Here is a 22,746-nt window from a genome sequence, read left to right as displayed (position 1 = left end):
TGTGTCTCCCTCCCATCTTCCCTATCCCACACCTCTAGGTGGTCACAAAGCCCCGAGCTGATCTCCCTGTGCTATGCGGTTGCTTCCCACTAGCTACCTATTTTACATTTGGTAGTGTATATATGTCCATGTCACTCTCTCACTTCGTCCCAGCTTCCCCTTCCCCCTCCCCGTGTCCTCAAGTCCATTCTCTACGTCTGCATCTTTATCCTGTCCTACCCTTAGGTTTTTCAGGAAAAAGAAATTTTTTTTTTGATTCCATATATATGTGTTAGCATACAGTATTTGTTTTTCTCTTTCTGACTTACTTCTCTCTGTATAACAGACTAAAGGTCCATCCACCTCACTACAAATAACTCAATTTTGTTTCTTTTTATGGCTGAGTAATATTCCATTGTATATCTGTGCCACATCTTCTTTATCCATTCATCTGTCGATGGACACTTAGGTTGCTTCCATGTCCTGGCTATTGTAAATAGTGCTGCAATGAACATTGTGGTACATGATTCTTTTTGAATTATGGTTTTCTCAGGGTATAGGCCCAGTAGTGGGATTGCTGGGTCATATGGTAGTTCTATTTTTAGTTTTTTAAGAAACCTCCATACTGTTCTCCAGTGGTTGTTATCAATTTACATTCCCACCAACAGTGCAAGAGGGTTCCCTTTTCTCCACACCCTCTCCAGCATTTATTGTTTGTAGATTTTTGGATGATGGCCATTCTGACTGGTGTGAGGTGATACCTCATTGTAGTTTTGATTTGCATTTCTCTAATGATTAGTGATGTTAAGCATCCTTTCATGTGTTTGTTGGCAATCTGTATATCTTCTTTGGAGAAGTGTCTATTTAGGTCTTCTGCCCATTCTTGGATTGGGTTTTTTGTTTTTTTGATATTGACCTGCATGAGCTGCTTGTAAATTTCGGAGATTAATCCTTTGTCAGTTGCTTCATTTGCAAATATGTTCTCCCATTCTGAGGGTTGTCTTTTTGTCTTGTTTATGGTTTCCTTTGCTGTGCAAAAGCTTTGAAGTTTCATTAGGTCCCATTTGTTTATTTTTGTTTTTATTTCCATTTCTCTAGGAGGTGGGTCAAAAAGGATCTTGCTGTGATTTATGTCATAGAGTGTTCTGCCTATGTTTTCCTCTAAGAGTTTGATAGTGTCTGGCCTTACATTTAGGTCTTTAATCCATTTTGAGTTTATTTTTGTGTATGGTGTTAGGGAGTTTTAATTTCATTCTTTTACATGTAGCTGTCCAGTTTTCCCAGCACCACTTATTGAAGAGGCTGTCTTTTCTCCATTGTGTATTCTTGCCTCCTTTATCAAAAATGAGGTTACCATATGTGCGTGGGTTTATCTCTGGGCTTTCTATCCTGTTCCATTGATCTATATTTCTGTTTTTGTGCCAGTACCATACAGTCTTGATTACTGTAGCTTTGTAGTATAGTCTGAAGTCTGGTAGCCTGATTCCTCCAGCTCCGTTTTTGTTTCTCAAGATTGCTTTGGCTATTTGGGGTCTCCTGTCACCTCCTTTTCTCCTATCACTCCTACTGTTCTCTCCGCCTTTCCATTCCCTCCCCCAGCCCAGCACCCCTCCCTGGGCTCCAGCCTAACTGGCCTCCTTCTGAACACATGGAGCTCCTTTTCCACCCAAGGGCCTTCACTTACACTCTCCCCACCCTCTGAAATGCCCTTCTCTGGCTCCTGATGTGGCTAGGTATTTCTCATCCTTCAGGCCGAAGTGGAATGCCACTCTCCCCTGGGCACCCCGTCCAAATCTAAACACAATCCTGCCCAGTATTCTCTCACTTCAAAATCTGCTTGTTTCCTTCATAACACTAATTATAAAGTATAATTATTTGTATATTGGGGGGAGGTGGTCTGTATGCCTATGAGACAGCAAGCTCCAGAGGATAAGGACCACACTGTATTTCTAGTGGGTAGGACAGCACTGAATAAATAGGAGGCACTTGATAAATACTTTTGATTAGTTATCAATATGGGGCACAGAACATGGCCAACCTAGGGTGGCATATTAAAATCACCTGTAGGACTTTTTCAAACTGCATTCCTCCCATAACAAAAATCACTTCTGGAGCAAACTACCATTACTATTTGGGAGGCTGTCATATCCCTAAAGGAAGATGCTGCAACAAAGGGCTGAGAACCACTAGATCAGACAGTCTCTTTCCAGCCCAAAGATTTTATAATACTCTGTGAATATAAATGATAGTTTTTAAAAAGCCAAGCTAATTCACTTTGGTTTTGGTTAAAACCAAATCTGAGAGAGTTGAAAAGTTATCCTGCTGCTTCTCTGCCTTACTGTCTTTTTCAACTCCATCCTGCTTTTTATACCATGATGAACTTTGACCTAAAACACCAGGAAAAGTCCTTGTTTTCACTCAAGGCTAATAGTCAGTCTGTCTGAATAACATTTTTTCTAGAAGTAGTGGTAATAATTAAAGGCCCTGCCCTCTTCGAGCTGAATGTAACAAGTGACCCTCAGTCCCCATGCCTCTACTCGGTGGACATGGCTCTCATGCCCAACAAGCATGAAAAGAGAAGCCTCAGAGCATCGCCTGGCAGGGCCAAGCACTTGGATGAGGACTAAAAGACCCACCCCTCAGGACCACAAGACAGATGATCCACTGGTGAATAACCAGTGGATGTATTTTAACACAGAATAAATTGTTTAAGAAGGAAACACACTCTAAGAGTAGTGTGTTCATAGCAGGAAAGCTGTGGGTAAGATATACTGACACTACAATAAAGCAATCAAGGAAGTGACTTTTGGGGAGGGGACAGGTGAGTAGAGAGAGAGTCAGAAGGAGAGACTTTAAATTACCTGCAGTAAAGCCCAGTGGCAAAAGAACCAAGACGTTGGGTGGAGGGGGTAAGGAGGGGCATGGAAGGGAAAGTAGAAGCCTAAGCTACATCTCAGCAGATAAGGGCTATGCAAACACTGACTACTGCCCTAAACCCAGAAAGACCTGGACACACAATGGAAGGGTGATCCGGCTCAATGATGGCTTTTCAGTCATCAGTGTGAATACATACACACAGAGCAATCACCTTCAAGTGCCATCTTCAAGTACAGTAATAAGATGTTAACCAGCTGAATAACTGAATATATAACAAATATGATCTAGAATTCTTTCAGCTTAAGCAGGTCCTTCTACTTGAGAACCTTAATCTTCTAGAAGTAAGTTCTCAGGCCTGTCAGAAGAACACTTTGAAGAGGCTCAAGTCTTTAGCATCCATCCCAGTATGGGACAATGTTAGCATGAATTAATGAAAATTATCTTCCTTCTGTAATAGCTCAATCTCTTGTGCACCAAAGATACATAAATGGACAACTTGGCTGGTCAATTTAAATTTCACCACGTTACTCCTTCCTTGCCTCTTTCTGGGAAGGATGTCAGCGGAGCATGACACTGCCAAAAGATGGACAAGCAAGACAAAAATAATAAGCCTTATACAAACCAGATCATCAAAGCATGAAAACAGTCAAAGGCACTGAATCTTCTGTTTCTGCATAATCTGGAGACTGAGGGAAAACCATTCCACAGACCAAAATAAATAGTTCAACATGTCTAATTTTATCTTTCTCTATGAGGTCCTTTCTTTTCAGTCAATACATAGCTAGGGTTACCTAACTGGTCAGATTTCTTCTTAGCCACATACACACTTTTGAGGTCTTATAAAAAAAAAAAAAGAGGTGTCATCCCACAAGCCTCTTCTCCACTCCCAACTAGGTAGATAGTCATGCTTAGAGGCACATGTCACTCGCTTGCTCTCACCTATTGCTTGGAAGTGAATCTGAGACTGCTGGGCTGCTGTGTTGAGAGGATCCAGCCCGGGTATTCACCTACAAGTAAAGAAAGGATCTTGATCAGTCTGTGTTCTGAGGACACAGTTCTAATTAACCTGTAATTTGCCACAAATTTCTCATTTCACTATGAAGGTTAATTAGCTTTTTACTAGACAGACCCATGGTTGGAGTCTATTCAGTATATAGGTTATAAAAAACTGTACAACCTGTATATTACATAATACTTTGTTCCTGTCATTATTCAAATACTTAAATAGTACTGAAAAAGGGAGAGGTAAACTGGGGACATTTTCAATTCACTGTCTAGAATTGAATTCAACTCTAGTGAAAAAATTCAGTTCACTGTTTCTTTTTGTTTTATATAAAAAACAGTATGTTCAAAAAAGTATATTAAGAATACATCCAAGGGTTAGTAGTGAACCTCACGATATCATACCCCTCCAGCTTTAAAACCAGGTAGAACATTGCAGAATGTTTCTTATTCACTGAAAAATGAGGTCCAAGTAATTAATTATAAAACGCTTGAGTCTAATACAATAGCCAGTTTTTCTTTTAAATGTAAAGCCTTAAGCAGAAATCCAGAATTCAAAATATGCAGAACAATGAAAGGACATTAAATAGATATATGTTTCTAGCATAAACATGTCAAAAGAAGAGGGGGGTATTCTGTGTGCAATATGCTTATGTGCTTAATTAATCACTGAAATGAAGTCTATATTTTTCCTCAAGTAAATCTTTGTGGAGACCAGTACCCAGGGTCATCCTGAAGAAACAGACCAACAAAAGAATTCCAAATAATAATAATTTTTTAAAAATACGGCATCAAAACCCCAATATGTACACATATAGAACAAATACTAATGAATTCCCCTCCACATCCCATTTAAAAAAAAAAAAAAAAGGAACGCTTGTCAGAGCTTGAGAAAGTGCAGTTTTATTTGACATTTCAATAAGTGGAACACAGCATTACAAATCCATCTGACTTTACTGAAACAATTATTGAAATTCGTACCTTCAGGCCATGTATGTTCCGTTCCCCAGGAGGCTTGCAGGCTGAAACAGTAATTGACTAAATTGTAGAACACATCAGGGCCATTTACAAATTTGCTCAAAATGAATCGTTTAAAAAGAAATGAGGGTGACACCAAAATTAGCAGAGAGAAATGATTGAAAAGTGGCTCCCAAGACCCAAAGTGGGAATTATGAACCAGGGTTTTTAACTTGCAGGAGTGAGCATTTATAAATGCAAAGAGCTTTCTGACACCACCTCATATAAATTCCAATTTCTGCTTAAAACATATAAAAATCAAGTTAACTGAGCTAAAATGATTAGATTCCTTTCATAATTCAAATTTCTGCAATCATCTTTCCTCACTCTATTACACTGTATATCTGTTATCACTTAAGACTACAATGAAAATAGCTAGGGTTTTTGGAGGGGAGTGGGAGGAGGGTCTTTTAATGCCAAAACAATTGCTAGAGATTCTAAGATGAAATATTTAAGTTTGAACATCAGTTTGCAAAGCAGTAAGCAGTCAAATTTGTTAGAATACAGATATATCATTAATTTCATGACATTTCTTGCAAATCTTGACATTTGCTAATATTTACATCTAAACATAAAGCAGTACCAGGGAAAATAATATTAATTTCCTGACACCATCTTGAGTTACAGGTTAGTACTTTTCCAATTCAGCAAATGCTTCTTCATCAAATGTTAAAAAAAATAAAGTGCTTCCTGCCCATGTTATAGGCTGCTTCCATCTGAAAACTATAGTGTCCTATATATTATATGTTAAGGGGCCATCAATTTTGATTGATTGTTCGGGAAAGGATGAATTTGATTTTTTTTTTTTTTTTTGCTCCTTTCTCAGACGTACATGTATTTTCCTCTGTTTCTGACAAGAAATAGAGCTGTTTAATAAGAAGAAGATGTGGCTAATAATTACAAAGCACATCAGTTGCTTTAGTTTTGTGTATTTCAAATATATTCAAAGTTATTATGTTATTTTCCTTAAAAAAAAACTAAACCTCAATAAAGGATTTTTATTTGTTTTTCTAAAATACGTTAAAATTAAGACTCCAAATCCTCTTTCCTAAAGATGGAAATTAACTTTTTGAACAAAACAACAGTCACATACATCTGATGCTTGGCCCTTTAGGGACCATTAGTACTTCCTAAGACAACACTTCAGAGCATTTCCTCTGAAGTAGCCTGTGCATTATAAACTTCATTTAGTAAGAAAGTGGCTAACTAAGGAATTAGAGACAGGCATCAACTCTTATCTCCTACCTTAACATCTGCCTCGTTCCTCAATTGGCTTCTTAAATCTTTACGATTGGAAATCTAAACAGTACTCAAGGGACTTCCCTGGTGGCGCAGTGGTTAAGAATCCACCTGCCAATGCAGGGGACACGGGTTTGAGCCCTAATCCTGGAAGATCCCAGATGCCGCAGAGCAGCTGAGCCCGGGTGCCACAACTACTGAGCCTGCGCTCTAGAGCCCGCAAGCCACAACTACTGAGCCCGCGTGCCACAACTACTGAAGCCCACGCACCTAGAGCCTGTGCTCCGCAACAAGAGAAGCCACCGCAATGAGAAGCTCGCGCACAGCAACGAAGAGCAGCCCCCACTCACTGCAACTAGAGAAAGCCCGTGCGCAGCAACGAAGACCCAATGCAGCCAAAAATTAATTAATTACTTAAAAAATAAAATAAAAAGTAAACAGTATTCAAAAAAACCCAGTAACCTCATATTTCCTAAAGTTGTGGAGTCAGAAGTTACTGTAAAGCTAGTGAATTTTCATACTTATTAATAGTTAACGTATCTTTTAACTACAAAGAGAACTTAGCCCTGAGCTGGGAGTTACTATCCAATGCGATTGTGCCACTTGGAAGGAGAAGACCTGATGTTAGAAGAGAATTGTTTTCTCCTGTCCTCTGATTTGCTCAGTCTAGAGATTCTTCTTCACATGAGGCCTGACCACAGAATCTAAGGTCTAAGAGCCTCTAACCAACTCAGTAGACCCAGGCAATATACCCAATGTCTATACTCTAACTGTAAAAATCTGTATAACCTCTAAATTTATATAAATCTTACATAAAATTTTATATATATTTAGAGATGTATGTAAAATTATATGAAAAATAAAATTGCATAAAATCTACACTTTGTGTAGATAAATAAGCAAAAAGCAAAAAACTGTAGAAAACTAAAGACATATAACAGTATGCACAAAACCACAGAGATAGGGAGACTGAGTCTCATATTTTAAAAAATTTAAATTTGGCGTGGAACAACTGTATTTAATAATTTATTGGAGACTAATAGGTTCTGTCCTAGGACTACATGTGACACTCACATATTTTCTTTTAAGAATCTCCTCCCTACAATATACTCTTCTCCACACTCCTACCAAGCCCTCCAAACTACCCCCATGCACACTCTACTATTTTAACCTACATTAAGAGCATATAGCCCTTCTCCTCTAAGCAAATTACAACTTAAACACAATTCTTATTCAAAGGGTATATTAACCACTTAAAAATTGTGACTCTGAAGTTACTTAACGTCTCTGAACCTTAATATTCTCAAGTATAAAATGGAAGCAATAATAATAGGCATGACTGTTGGGAGAACTAGAAATGGTGACACACAAAGCAATATTAGTGTCTGAACAGCGAAGATGGCTAAAAATGGCTGTTATTTATCATGGGAGGGGCACAATGATATGGATAGGGACACTGACAGGGGCTGTTCACAAGATAAAAGAAAACAAACAGAACTTGGAAAGATTCTGGATGAACAGAAGTAAATACTTTTTGGAAAAAAAAAAAAATGAAGGCCCTCAGCATTAGAATTATAATTCTCCAGGATACTTTCTGGGGTTTGCTACAAAAGAGCTATAAAGTCATCCAGTAGGAAAGCAATGAATGGAAATTTTCAGCTGGTAAAAAAAATATTCCTTGTGGAGAAACAATTTTGAAACTTGCCCAAATTCTCTGGTTATTGAAAATATTAAGAAATAATCTGCACCCTGTTCTTGGCTTAATACACAGAAATGGCAACATTTTCTTTTTTTTCTTTTCTTTTTTTTAGTTTTTAGTCTTCAGGGGCAACTGAAGAACTGAAATAATCACAATCTTATTTCAGACACGCTATCAACGGCCCAATTTTATTTACTTACTTAGGTCTTTAATAAGTTATTATTAATAATGTACTAAATACTCCTAATCCCGCTGCCCATGTTAATGCTAGAAGAACAGCATTACTCTTGAACCCAGATCTTCTCATGGGCTGGAGACTGTCAGTGCAAATAGGAGTCTACTGGTTAATTAAGCTATTCAAACTTCAGAGAGTTACAGGTAATGAAAGTCTAGAATGCTTAATTGGAAAACCCACACCATGATTATTTGTACAGTATCAGTTAACGAAGGTAAGTTTAACTTTTAATTATTTCAATTAAGTTATTTCTAGAAGACTTACTTAGAGAATTTTCTTATCTGTTCCATCAGTTAGAAAACATAGATTTCCAAGTGGGGCAATGTATAATGGGTGAAAGACTTAACGGTTTATATAATTAAACTGTTCTTTTTCACCATTATTCAAATTTTGAGGGAACATTTATATACAGCTGAGCAATCATATCTGATACAAGGCTAGTACTATCAAACCTAAAGGGAAAAACAAATGATTTGACCAGGTGATTCACCAAGGGTCACTCTCATTAGCTCATATTTTTGGAAACTTAACAATCAAATTCCTATTTGAGGATTTTCAATTATTTAGAAAATGTCTCCCCCCAAAATCAAGCACCAAACATTCCACCAAAATATCGCTCTTAAAATCCCCCAGTAAATCTTGGTTTCTGCACTAGCTGAAAGCTTTCTACTCAATAGCAGCTCTGGCTACCACCATGAGCCACAATTTATAAATATCCAAAATTAAAGTCATTCATTTGCCTTGGTTTAGAAACCATGTGGACCCCCAAAGAGTTCTTTAAGCGAATGTAAGTTTGTACTTCAAAAACGAAAACCAATCTAGTTAGTTTAATTTACTCTAGTAAATTAGATATTCTATCTGCCATAACTATAATACAGCCTGCAATCCCCACGATAATGAATACTTCTTTTGTTCTTTCAAATTAAGAGCTAAACATCATGTTATGTGCATTTAAACCTTTGGAAAACATAACTGTTGATGAAACAGTTTACTGAAATAATCATTGTTGATTAGAATTTGTTCAACATTACCTCTTGGAAATATCTGCAGAGGCTCTATTAACTGTCCATTTACTTGCTGTTCCATTACTGTGGAATAATACTGCAAAGAGATTATAGAAAGAGATTACTCAGTAATGTATGAATACTGGAACAGACACTTATGGGTTGTTTAATTCATAGTACTTTTGTAAATTACTGGTATATACATATCAGCCTCGAGAATTCTTTTTCCCTATTTGCACATCAAAATGACTATAGTGAATACTCAGGACTAAAAGTCCAGTAATAGTGTTATCCTCCATATTGTCATTTATCTTTAAGAGTAAAAAATGTTGATTAAGATTTTACGTTAGTATCTGATCTCTAGAAATGTTCTGAAAATGACATATATTAAAAATGACACAAGAACTTCCCTGGCGGTCCAATGGTTAAGACTTCGCCTTCCAATGCAGGGGGTGCAGGTTCGATCCCTGGTTGGGGAGCTACGATCCCACATGCCTCATGGCCAAAAAACCAAAACATAAAACAAAAACGGTCCACATTAAAAAAAAAAAAAGAATCTTGTAAAAAAAATGTAAAAATAAATTAAAATGACACAAAAAGCATTTTAGTAGAAATTTCTCAAATTGCCTTTTGTTCTTTTTCCCTGGATTTTACAAAGCAAAATGGAGACGCCTCACATTTAGCTTGGACCTATATGCCAGTCAGTTAATCAAACATTATTCATATTTGTGTATAAAATGTACAGATAATGGAAATCAAAATCACAGAGACTGTGGAACAAGGAAACAAGATATGATCCATCCAAAGATGACAGGATTAATATGATAAAAAGGTAGTCCAGTTTCAAGCAAACATACCTTTCACGTTTTAGTCTTCTAAATACTTTAGTATAGATCAAATTTCACTTTAAAAATCTGGGCATGAAAAATTAAGTTCCAAGTTCAAAAAGCTTTCACACTCCATCATAAACAAGTTCATTCAGTAGGCTGTATTACGGTCTATCCCCATTTTCTTTAATATGCTAATTGGTGAGCATATGTCCACCTAACTTGCATGTGGCTTCTGTGCCCTAACTTTTTTTTTTTTTTGGCTGCACCACGTGGCATGCGGGATCTTAGTTCCCTGACCAGGGATTGAACCCGCGCCCCCTGCATTGGAAGCACGGAGTCTTAACCACTGGACCGCCAGGGAAGTCCTTGCCCTAACTTTTTTTTAACACTTGACAAACAACAGTGATGTTCTTGGTGGAAAATATCAACGATGAAAACCACTGATTTTGTGTTGTGAGGGGCTGTCACAGAGCAGAATTTCCCTTTAATACCTGTTGTTTCTATATTAAAAAACATAAGCACATTTTCTATTTAACTATCATATTTTCAGAAAATTCCTCCTTGATAATCATTATTTGCTGACATTCTTTAAAAGTTTCTTTCTAAAAAATATGTACATATATCTTTCTATTGCTTTTATGTAATAATTAAAATTACAAGATCAAGTTTATTTTTCCCTTATAAATAAAGGGGAGTTATAAAATTCTACATCATCTTTAGAATCACAAGTTAACAAGTCTAAGGCTCTTCGCCCTAAAAACGAAGTGAAAGTGTATTTTTGATGGCTATGGACTGATATAAGTATACCCTGCCTTCTGAGGACATTCAAACTGTATAGGAAACTGATCCTCTCCTTCTATAGATGTAAAAACTTATATACATAAAGCATAAACATGTGTGATACACTCTCTGGAATACATACTAAGGCAAATGTCTTTCAGGAAACTATATTCCTTAAAATCACAGAAATATAGTGCTCGCCATTACTCAAGCAGTGATGACAAGTAAATGAAATATCAATCATGTAGGCTGTCAACCTTTTGGGACAGCAATAACTGTTAACAAGTAGTCTGGAAAAATTGTCCGAAAATGACTTGTCCTCAGCACACAAGTATTTGAGGTTTCATGGAAAATTAAGATGCCAGTGGCTATTTGGAACATTGCTCAGGTATTCTTTTTAATGGGAAATTTGCCGGTTATTGATCCACAGCATGTACCCTCTTGCTTCTGGAAGGCTGCAAGCAACTTTCCAATCAGTGGCTGTCAAAAAAATTACTGCCTTTTTATACTGATACAAGACAACAGCAGTGGTGGTGTTCTCCTATAGTTAATGCTTTTCTTTAATTAACTGCTATGTACAATAGGTTAGTAATTTCAGTTACTACTTTACCACAATCCTAGAAATCAAAACAAATAAAATATCCTTATGCTTTATCTAACAAATTATTTACAGAGTTGTGTGAAATTGGTGCTTGGGGTCAAGTTTGAAAACAAATAACCTCAAATGTAAAGGGTCAGAACAGGTGCAAGGCATTTTTTTCCTACTATAAAACCTTGCATGCATGAAATTGACCTGTTTTCCAACTTTATTTATTTACCTCACAAAATATATAAATAAAAATGGTTTCCCTTTCATTTCAAATCAACTGGGAAACTATATATACGTTTATAATCATTGCAGGAATTTTTTAGCAATCTAAAAACATCTCTTTGTACAGTGATTAACACAGCCACGGTAATGATATTAAGTATGCCACTTGACAGTTTCTCCAAAGCAAGTAGTTATGATTTGTTTTTTGTTTTGTACAATTCTTCCAAATCCTAGGAACATTTTCTCCTGCTAAAATACTGGGTTTGATCTGTGTTCGTATTAACAGAGAATTTTGTGTTTCACACACCAAAGTAATTCACCATCAAGGACAAACTATAAAGGGTGGTAATTAAACCCATGGCATGGGCCCACTCTAGGCAACCGACCTCTCAGGCGCCGGCCTGGTGAGGGTCGGGGGGCCATCCAGGAGGCACTAGGCCTAGGAGCTCAGGCCACTGCTCACAAGGCATTCCCGAAGGAACAAGAATAAAACGTGGGCCATGTGCAGTACCTCCTGGCACAGAGCAGTCCTGATGAGCCACAAGGCCTGTGCTGCCCAGTGAGATGAGCAAGGCACTTAGAGGAGTTACAGGCTCAAACCCTGGGGTCTCAGTACTGGCCACTTCTAGCTGATAATCTCAGTGAAGAAACGCTCACCTCACCTCAGTTTACTCAGCTGTAAAATGAAGGTGGTATGTACCCACAGGATTATTGTGAAACTCACATGAGAAAACATGAGAACACTTAATAAGCTGCAAAGCAAGTTCTTTTTTAGATCTTCATTCTCTCTCAGGGTTTTATATATTCTCCCTTTAAGGGGATATTTCCAATTTTGCTCTAAATAGTGATAAAACAAGCAATAATGACAAAGACAAGACTTCCACTAGATACAAACAAAATGAAAAGACAACCAACCAAACCAAACAAAAATCTAAATCTTTTACGCCAATATACTTAATATGGCTTGGACAGAAAAGTAACAAAGTGACCGTGATAACATTAATGGAGCCATAATTTGACGTTATTCAAAAAGCTTCTTAGCTTAATCTCTATAATCCTATCCTGGCTTTCATTACCCCTAACACAAATTCCTGCGCATAGTAGGTGTTTGATAAATATTTACCGATTGAAATGGAGTCCAATCCTGATTCTGCCACTTATTAACCTGTATAGTCTTCAGGAAGTCATTTAACCTTATCACTGAACTTTAGGTTCCTCTGAATGAGAGTAAAGATACTTACTCTATTACATAGGGTTACTGTGAAGCTCAAAATTAAACTGCAGCAATAGAATTAGTGAAGGCATTTGTAAACTGTAATGATTAGTAGTTGAGGAATTTAAAAGTGAACCTCCTAGTAGTGAAACAATATTAAGCACAGCACTTTCTGAGTAGAAGTGTTATGGAATTTAAAAACACAAAAATGGTTATGTATAAAAAGTACAAACTGAACACGTTTGCACTCGAACTGAACACATCAGCAGCAGTTATAAAACATGTTTTCTCTGGTATCCCTAGTAGAATCCATTACATGCAGTAATTGCAGCAATAATCAATAAGCTAACTGAGTAAAAGATTAATCAGTTTTGTGATTGCTAATGGAATCTCCAGTACCAGACTCAGATTAGTTTCAGAGTCCCTCTGAGATGTTCTTCAAAATCCTTAAACAATTTTAATAAGGATGTGACAAAGTTTAGCATAGTTATCCAAATACCTAATTAATTTGAAACAGAGGGCCAGATTCAACAAGGGGATAGCAAGTACAATTTTTGGCTTTGTTCTGTTTGCAAGTTTATCATACAGTGTTCCTATTTGTTATGAACCTAATTTTAATTCTAACAGCACAACTCAATCAATAATTACATTTTTTTCTTCATGGAAATCTGCCATATAAAAACTTGAATTCCAAAACAGCACAGTTTAACTTTACAAGGCACAAGTTCTCTACTGAAAGGAGAGAAAACAGTGAGAGAGAGATACACAGAAGCAACTACTACTTATTGAATACCTACTGTGTGTTAGGCTCAACACTGAAACCGAGCCCCCCAAACCCCCTGCCAAGTTTATGATTAACGTCTCCATCCAAAATTTTATTCCCTTTCTTGTCCTGCCCCCATTCCCCTCAGGATTGAGGAGTATCAAAGAAAAGGAGGGATTGGGACCAAGCAGGACCCTTCGGGGCCCTCCTGGGTACAAAAGCCCCTCCACGTCCCCCGTTTCTTGTTTGTAGAAAAAGGCTTTAGTCTCCTAGGCTTCCCTCAGTTCCAAAGAGCAGACTCAAGCAGTTAACTATCAGGACAACAGAGTCACAGGCCTCCTAATGTCTCCTCAGGGCAGATAGATAACAATCTGATGCATATCTTTGAGTTGTTCTATAGAAACTAAGACTCCCACCCAGGTGGAGGGAGGATGGGACTACATGCTGACCACAAGCACTAGACCCCAGACTGGTTGGAACCAGAAGGTTGTGATTCCTTAAACATCACCCTGTTGCCTCACCACCAACAAATCAGAAGAAGGTCCACGAGCTGATCAGCTTCCTACGACCCTCTCCCCTCATCCTGTGTTTAAAAACTCTTGCCTGAAAGCCATGGGGGAGATCGGGTCGTTGGAGCATGAGCTTCCCGTTCTCCTGGCTTGGCTCCCTGCAAATAAACCCTCACTTTGCTGCAAACCCTGCTGTCAGAGTTTGGCTTTCTGCACCTCAGGCACACGAGTCCTTGCTCAGTATCAATACTAGATATTTACATTTATTCATCTAGTTTCTCACAACCCTATCCTATTCTGGGAGTATCATCACCCCTGTTTCACAGATGTAGCAAACGGTTTATCAGTCAACCAAGAAAATCACTTCTTTCATTCTAGTACATGCACTCAGAACATAAAATGTATGTTTGCTATTTGAGAGTCAAAAGGTAAGTTATCTCCTATTTCTCGTACCTCAAAACCTTTAACTAAAGCAGGCTACTGGGTGGACTGCTGAGCTGGTGGAAAGCTTCTTCATTCATATCTTGTGTGGGTTAGGCCATGTCACCTGATCTTTCAGAGGCTGGGGAAGGCAGCATGGTGTGATGCAGATACCTGTGCTGGCCGGTGACTTCTCCCTCTTTCTTCAGCAACTCCCCCCGCCTGTCCACATTTTCCTCCTACCTCTCTTACCACTCTACTCAGCTTCCTGTAAGTGGTTCTCTCCCCATCCCTTCCTTAAATGCTCACGTTCCCCATGGTTTTTCATCAACCTTCTCTTTTTATTTTGTACTCTCCCCGAGTTAACTTCAGCCACTTCAAAGGTTTCAATTACCAGAGGAGTCACTGAGACTAATTAGGAGCTGATGAATCACAAACCTTTATTTTCAGCCCAGATTTCTCTCCTAAGATTCGGAACATACCCAACTGGTTGTCCAGAGGCCCCTCAAATTCAACAGGCCCCTACCTCTCCCACCCCTCCCTCATGCCCTAGGCCTGTCTTCCACCACATGGGTTCACTACCCGGATGAATGAGATCACCATGACCTAGCTTCCCAAACCAGTTATCTGGGAGTCGTCCAGACCATCTCTCTTTCCTTCTTCCCCACATCTCATCAATCACCAGTCTTATTAACTCTACATTTTCCCCAGTTCTCAAATCCTCAAGCTAGGGCCCTCCACGATCTAGCCCACCTGCCTTCCCAACCTCATCTCATACCCTCCCCCCACTGTCCACGCCACACTAATCATGGGTAGCTCCTCCTGAATGCACCAGGCATCCTGTCACCTGGGCCTTTAAACACTGTTTTCTCTGCTCAAACACCCTTCCCAGTCCCCTTGTCCTCACCTACTCCACCCAGACACCACTCTCTCCAGGAAGCCTTCTCTGTCCCCAAAGCTAGATCAGGTGCTCCTTTTTTGTGCTGACAGAACACCTAATGTTTAGGCATATGACAGCATTTATCACTATGCCTGGTAATTCTGAGTCTTTCTCGTCCTCCCACACCAAACACTGTTTCCTTTTTTGTTAACTTCCCTGACTGGAGAGCATGAGCTCCTTGAAAAAGTGAACTATATGTTCACTGCACCTCCACCAACTAGCATAGGGCTTGGCCAGAGAGTTGCCATCCCATAAATATTTAATGTGTGAAAAACTGGCTGTGTGAATAAGTGAGCAAATCAGTGAATGATCTCAGGTCCCAGCTCTACATAGCTGTATGACCTTGAGAAAGGAATACAATTTGTTTGTGCCTCAGTATTCTCGGCTGTAAAAATGAGAAAAATAGCTGCCTTGCTCACCTCATAAAGGTGTTAGGAAGATCAAAATCACAGAAGCTGGTATATGGAAACTTTTTTATAAAGTACTTGAAAAACATCTTAAAATAGGGCAGAGGGCTGCGAATCTCCCACTTCCAAGCAATAGTACATAGAAGAAAAATGGCCATAACGATAGGGTGACACAGAAACCACTAAACAAGAACACCGAAATGTTCAGACCAAGTACAGAGGCAGAATTTAACTAATTGTTTATCAAGGCTGAGTCAGTATCTCCTCCCCTTCCCTCAATTACTACAGTACTATAAGTAATAAAATAAGTAAAAGGGTACTATAAGGAACATTGTCTGTTTCTCTTTCTGGAAGTTCATCAAGGGCATGGGCCATGTCTTGTGCATTTTATTATCTCTTATGGCAGAGGTATTAACCTGGGGTCTATATGGGCCTGGGAGATCCTTGAAATTCCTGAACTTCTAGGTGAAATGTTGCACTGTGTGAATTTTCTGGGAAAAGAATAAACAACCTTCCTCACACTTTCAAAAAGCCCTGTGTCCCCAAAAATCTAAGAAACTACTGCCGTAGAATGCCTAGCACCATGCCTTACACATAATGGCTGCTCCACAATGTTTAAGGGAAGGAGGCAAACAGGAATTAATACAGACGTGGTGACTAGGTACTCTCATTGGTTATACATTCTAACTTACTCAGTGGCAAGCCTTACGTATCAACTCACATCAAATCACGCTTATTTATTATTCTTCTATACACTTATAACAGAAAGGTTTCTTAAATCTCTCCTTAGCATGCTTTCTAACAGACAACATAAACAGTACAGTATGAGGAATATACTTATAAAGAATAAGCATGCTGGCTTTTCCCTACTAATGATAAAATTTTCAAATTCTTGTTTTGTCAATGTAGCAAGCATACCCCGTTATATGTAGCTCAGTCAGTAATTACGGCAATAATCAATAAACTAACCAACTATTTGCAGTCCATAGTTAACTTATTAGTTTTCCTAGTGAAGAACCCAACAATCTTAACTCTGTCAAATGGCTACAAATTCAATTACAACACTACTCAGATGTGCCATCAGTTATACCTCCTTTCAATTACTTCTCATACTTTACATTAAGAGGCATCCCCTCTGTGACGCTGGTCTCTTAAGAAGCACACAACTGCTCCAACAGTCGAAAATAACATATGAAGCTAATCTATTTTGAATACCAAATTAATAACTATATTTACTTACCTGGCTTCAGGTCCTCCCACTCCTCGATAACTCATTGCCCCTGCCTTGAGGTGACTACAGTGTGCACATGCTCTTCCTTAAATGACTCTAGACCAAGGGTCCACATATGGTCATGGACTGATTAGATGATGAGAAAGAAAATCACAATGAAAAGTCTTCCAGTGAAAAGGTCAGCAGGAAACAACTCTGAGGCCTCTTTATAGGTTAATGTTACTGTACTTATGTATTTACTAGTGATTTGAAAGTGAAACAGACAGTGAGTTGGCCAAGTTTAATGATAACACTATTTGTTTTGGACAGTAAAACTGTAAAGGATGTTAGGGAGCTCCAGATGGTCTTAAAAGCATGGAGGTTTGGATAGCCAACAGCAGATGAAATTCAACTTGGCTAAGTTTAAGGTGACGTGCACTGGCAGAACGAGTTTAAATTTGTATTCAGCGATGGGTCCAAACCTTGTGGGATCCCCTCAGCTGAAGCTTTCACAGTCATCACCATCACCATGGTTAGCTTGAGGCATTGTCTACAGTGACCTTTCACCTGATTTCTAAGTTGTACCAATTCTGCCATACTTCCAAAGTAGGAGAAGTTTAAATAGCTTCAGGGAACCTACAACTTAAATAAAACAGGACCATCAGGTCATGCGGCCAGCAGGCCAAATGGAACATTCCCTTACAAATAAACTACTTTATTTGGCCAGTTCCAATAGTGTTCAATAAAGATCCAGCCTACTGCTCAAATGCTGTTAAAAAATAATTGAAAAGGTAGTGAGAAATGAGTAAAGAACATATATGTAACAGAGAAACATATATTAAGAGAGAAACAACTTGTTTTGAAATTTCCAATTACCTCAATTTACACCTTTTTGGACATATTATATTCCTAGGCTGATAATTTACTGAATTCCTCTAACTCTACTGTATTATAGCAAATTTACATTCATCTTTCAGATATACGTAGAAAATACCGCTCCTGTTTCCAGTAAAACTGGCCCTAAGAGAACAGGTTCATTAGGAGCTGCCAACAAGAGCCTAACACCTTGGTTATGCCCCACAGCAATCCTACTGCTAGAGGTCCATCATCCCCTCGCAGCCCATCTCTCTCCGGAAGAGAAGCCCCTACCATAGCCACCAAGGGGCTATTTCATGTCCTACATTTTTCTGCCCCCTCATGCCAGCTGCCTCAACATAGGACCCCAGAGGGATCAACCTGTAGTCCACACTGAGCCCTCCACAGAGACGGAGCTGAACTGGGAGCACAGCCATGTTAATGACAAATACTGGTGGTTCAAAGCACCCAGAATGCCCTGATGCCACCTGGCTGAGGTCTGCTTGTGTTGTCTCTTCGTTTGCTTCCATGAGCTGCATAATAAACTGATGCAAATTTCAGTCTGCTTCTGCTTCTTGCTAGCAAAGATGTCCCAAGATATTTCACAAGAGGGGCTAAATAAGGGGCTACTACATTCTTATCACTATTTCAAGGGCATCCATATGACCCAGACAACACAGAGAAGAGAGTTAAAATAATCTGCCTGAAAAAAAGTTTCATTCTTTGACTAGGATGAGAAAACAGAACATAAACTTTACTTACAGCTTAGAGCACATCACTATTTGAGTAAAAAAAAAAAAAAAAACTGAATAATTTCCACAACTATTTATTTATTTCATTCAGTTTTCCTGTCTCACTCTTTTCACTGTTTCTCCACCCTGCCAGGAGAGTATCGAGTATTATCACTTGTTTAGATGGATCGCGTTGAATTAGGGGACTAATCACTCACTGAAGACCGAGATGACTATACCACATACAAAGTTAAGTTCAAAGTAGGACCTACTTAAAATGGAGCATGTTTAAAAGCACCATGTGGAAAATGAGCTTCGAATCTCTGCTCTTTAAAGAAAACTTCCTAATAGTAAAGGCTCTGAGGCTATTAAATATTCAGCAACTAAGTGGGCAACAAATTCTGTGGTAAAATTCAACCTTGTAGGAAGAACAAAATCTTGAAAACTTCAAAAGCCCACAGAGTGTTTGTTTGCATTCCTTTTCAAACTCAGGTACACTAACATTCTAATAAATAGCATTATTTTTTGCTACCAGGAAAACAGTAGTATTTGCAAAGCTTCTTCGGCAGGATCTCAATAAATGCCAAAACAAAAACATCACTTAAAACCACCAGGAGGGAAGACTGGAGGTCCAAGACCTAGGTCTGTGTCCAGGCCTTCCCATTCATTAGCAATGTGACCTCAAACTGAATCTGAGCTCGCTGGGTCTCAGATTCCTTATCTGTAAAATGAGACAGTTGGACAAGACCTCTAATGTTCCCTTCCAACTCTCCTTGAGCAACTATGATTTTTGAGGCAGTCTCCAAGTTATGCATGCTAGGATAAAGCCAATCATATCCCAATTTACAAGGTGCTACAGAGGTCAAAAAGTATTTTCCCTCATGGTACCCAACATCTAACAAGGTACACTACCGTCAAGTATACCAAAGGGAATACTTACACTCCAATAAAACACAAGGTCCCTGCCATAATGGGAGGCATTACAGTTAAACTCATCCCATGCTCTTCCGGCAATGTGGAGAAATGGTATAAAGAGAGAGAACGGCAAAATGAAGAAACTTATTCTTATTAATACTGTGCTCTACTCATATAAGCCTCTCAGTATTGAGAGAACTAGGTGTAATAAATCCTTTACTAGCCACAGGATTTAGCAGAAACAAATAGGAGTCCATTTACAAAAGCAAGATGTACTGCTGAGTTTCTTGATGAAAGGTCACCTAAAAGCAGAGGTTAACATAAAAATAACCTCCTCCTATAACTGGGTCTCAGTGATAAATAAAGCTTATGATGAATCAATAAATAAGGCCCAGCACTGTTGTGCTTGATGCTATAAGGAAATGAGGCCAGCACTACCATACAACAATTACAAAAAGATGGAAGGAGAAAAGCAGTATACTATCTTCAGTCTTTCTGGAAAATGAGAGAAGACAAGAACAACAAAAAAATTTAAACTACTTTAAGGGAATATTTAACAGAGTCCTTTAAATAATTAGCAATGATCAGGTATTTAGTTTTCAGAATATGTAGGTTGGCTGTATTTTTTTCCTAGTAAAGCATTTCAAATTCTAATTAAAAAAATACTTTATGGAGAAATTAAAAAGATACAATAGCGTCAGAGGACAAGCCATGATCCCAGAAGTAGAATATTCTAACAACATAACTTACAAGAAACTACGCTATAAAAACAGATTGTTGATTAACACAAACTCATAACAAAACGCAGAGAGCGATCACAATGGTGCTGTAATAACACTTGGCTGCTGAATTCTCTCAATACATTAAATATCTCCTTGGAGACCAAATTACTTTACATTTTCTTAAAAGACAATTTATTATAGCTTTGTTTTCTTCTCATTATCTCTTAAAAATATATCTAATGAAGAAAAGAATACAACTTCTAAATAACTTACATAAAATGGTACTAATGTGTGACAACAGACTTTGGTTTACTATGTTGGTTATTATTTAACAGCACACAACAACCTATTGTCATGACAAATCCTTACCACAATGAGACATTCCATGTGTCACATGTATCAAAATCCACTGTATGCCATTATTATGGCACACATAAAATTAACAGCCTAAGGCTGCTAGCAATTTAAATAATTGATAAGTTTTCAATTAAAAAGGCAACATTTTCAGGTCTAATACAAAAATCTATTTAAATTACTGATAAAAACTTACGCTTCTGTTGGCCCAAAGCCAGAAAATGCTTACATCCAAGGGGAAAAAAAAAAGTAATTCTGCAAGTGTCAACTCAGACACTAGTTTTTTTAAAAGAATGTTTAAAGGATTTATGGTAAAAGTATGCCTAGTTTTGCTTTCCCCATATGGTTTTTAAAGAAATACTAAGGTGACTACAAATTTATTGAATTCCACATGAAAAACATAGCTTTTTTTTTTTTTTTAACAGTAAATACATGGTCATCTGTCAGTATCTTCCCTATCCCACCACCCAAATCCTGGAATCAAAAGTTTTCAGAGCCAAACTGAACCTAAAAAATAAAGGCCAATGCAGGTTTTTAATAATAGTTTGGCAACTGAGGACTAATAACCAAAATCTATTGTGAGGTTAAGTCCAAATTGTTCTCTTTATGGCAAAACTGTAACCCAAAGGAATTTCAACCAGAAGAACCAAGACAGATCAAAATGACAGCCAATCAATCTTGTTTGTGCTTTCTGAGCCGGAGATTCCCTTACTCTTTACTTTTTAACTGTTTATTCAGAGCCTGACTCTACATAAACAAAGAGTATGTGATGGTAGGAGCTGCCTCAAGAGATAAGAGGAAAAGGAAATTCATTTAGGTTTTAAATAACTTAAAACTTATTATCTCTCTCAGGGATATTTTCATTTTCACTTTAAAATAATTTGATCCAACATTCACAATTAGGAGAGTGGAGTTCTACCTTGGGGCCTCAGGTTCTCATCTATAAATATTAAGTGAATTCATGAGAAAACTCAGACTTGACCATCTAGACCCCATTCTATGGACCACTGCCAATGCGTAGAAAAAAGTTTTCACCAGCCATAGCAAATAAACAAAAATAAGAAAAATGTAGTGAGTTTTACATAAAACTAAATTTATTCACTTTAATGATCATCTTTACTTTTGAGATTAGGTACTGCCCACTGTTTTAATCCTTAAATGACTACCACTATTTTTCCCTAATAAAATAATGGTTAACGGTAGATAATTTTTATTAGTTTATTTTATTAATGTTTTTATTTGGCAAAATTAAAGTTACCACGCCTACGTCTGTCCCTCAATCTAAAAGTGAAAAATTGATTATTTCATGAAATCCAAATACTTAGGGATCAATAAGCTAGATGAGCTCCCTTCAAACTAAAAGTCGCTCAAGAAATCTCAGGGACTTTTAAGTTTAAGGACAATTACAGAACTTGTACTACAACACAAAAATAAACACTGCATTTGAGAAAATAAGCGCAAGTCATAAGGAATATTTGGTATAGATATCTCGACTAAGGTATTATATAAACACAAATCATTCAGAATGTAATAATGGTGATGACATATGTTAAAAAAGAGACAACCGGCCCAAAATGGAGTCACCTGTGCTAAGCCCAAGTCACCAAACTAAGACTTAAAGTACCTAACCTAATTACAGTTTCAGCCTCTCCCAGGAACATAATCTTTACCACTCAGTCTGGGATTTCCTGGTCAGCATTAGCCACGTAATCCACCTGATAGACCCTGCTGTCCCCCAAAGGAAGGTGACCTTGCCTGAAACAATCAGCTCTTAGCTAAAATAACTTCCTTGCCCTGCCTCCTGCCTATAGAAGTCTTTAGAGTGTCTTTGTGTCTGCTGGATGGGATAGGCCGATCAGATCTTTAAAATTTACTCAGATGAATTTCGTTTTTTAACACACAAAAAGATCCCAGTACAAATGTGCAGGAAGGTGGATGGGAGAGAAACAGTATAAAACAGTGAAGGAGCATGGGCCTTGCACAAGGAGAAGCTGAACTTATATTCCATATTCACATTCATACTAGCTATAAGACCTCTGGCATGTCTCTTAATCATAGCTTCCTCATCTGAAAGATAGGGATGATAATATCTACTTTACAGAGTGATTATTAAAACCAAAGAAAATTAAACACCTTAAGCATCTAGTGCATAGTGGCCACTTAGAAATGGAAATGATTATTACTATCACTGTGATCACATGCAGTAACATTTCTCAAAGAGCACCGTTTGTTAG

The 22,746-nt window shown here is 38.0% G+C and overlaps 1 protein-coding gene across 6 annotated transcripts in view; it reads right to left on the bottom strand.

The window, feature by feature from the left end:
- MAP2K5 (mitogen-activated protein kinase kinase 5) overlaps nucleotides 1-22,746 on the bottom strand; it is a 260,908-nt gene that overhangs the window by 216,315 nt on the left and 21,847 nt on the right. For 5 of the 6 annotated variants that reach the window (XM_082447422.1, XM_082447424.1, XM_082447421.1 and 2 more), the window contains 3 exons: nucleotides 9,080-9,149; nucleotides 4,840-4,880; nucleotides 3,796-3,863 (listed from right to left, as the gene is read on the bottom strand). In XM_082447422.1, the coding sequence (XP_082303548.1) occupies nucleotides 3,796-3,863; nucleotides 4,840-4,880; nucleotides 9,080-9,149 (179 nt within the window). Of the gene's footprint in view, nucleotides 1-3,795; nucleotides 3,864-4,839; nucleotides 4,881-9,079; nucleotides 9,150-15,386; nucleotides 15,406-22,746 lie in introns of those variants that run through there. The other variant, XM_082447426.1, reaches the window with a different exon arrangement.

Source organism: Balaenoptera physalus (assembly GCF_965194825.1).
Source record: "Balaenoptera physalus genome assembly, chromosome: 2".
In the NCBI taxonomy this organism is placed as follows: Eukaryota; Metazoa; Chordata; class Mammalia; order Artiodactyla; family Balaenopteridae; genus Balaenoptera; species Balaenoptera physalus.
The sequence above is the reverse complement of the archived record's forward strand: the minus strand, read 5'-3'. Positions and strand labels throughout refer to the sequence as shown.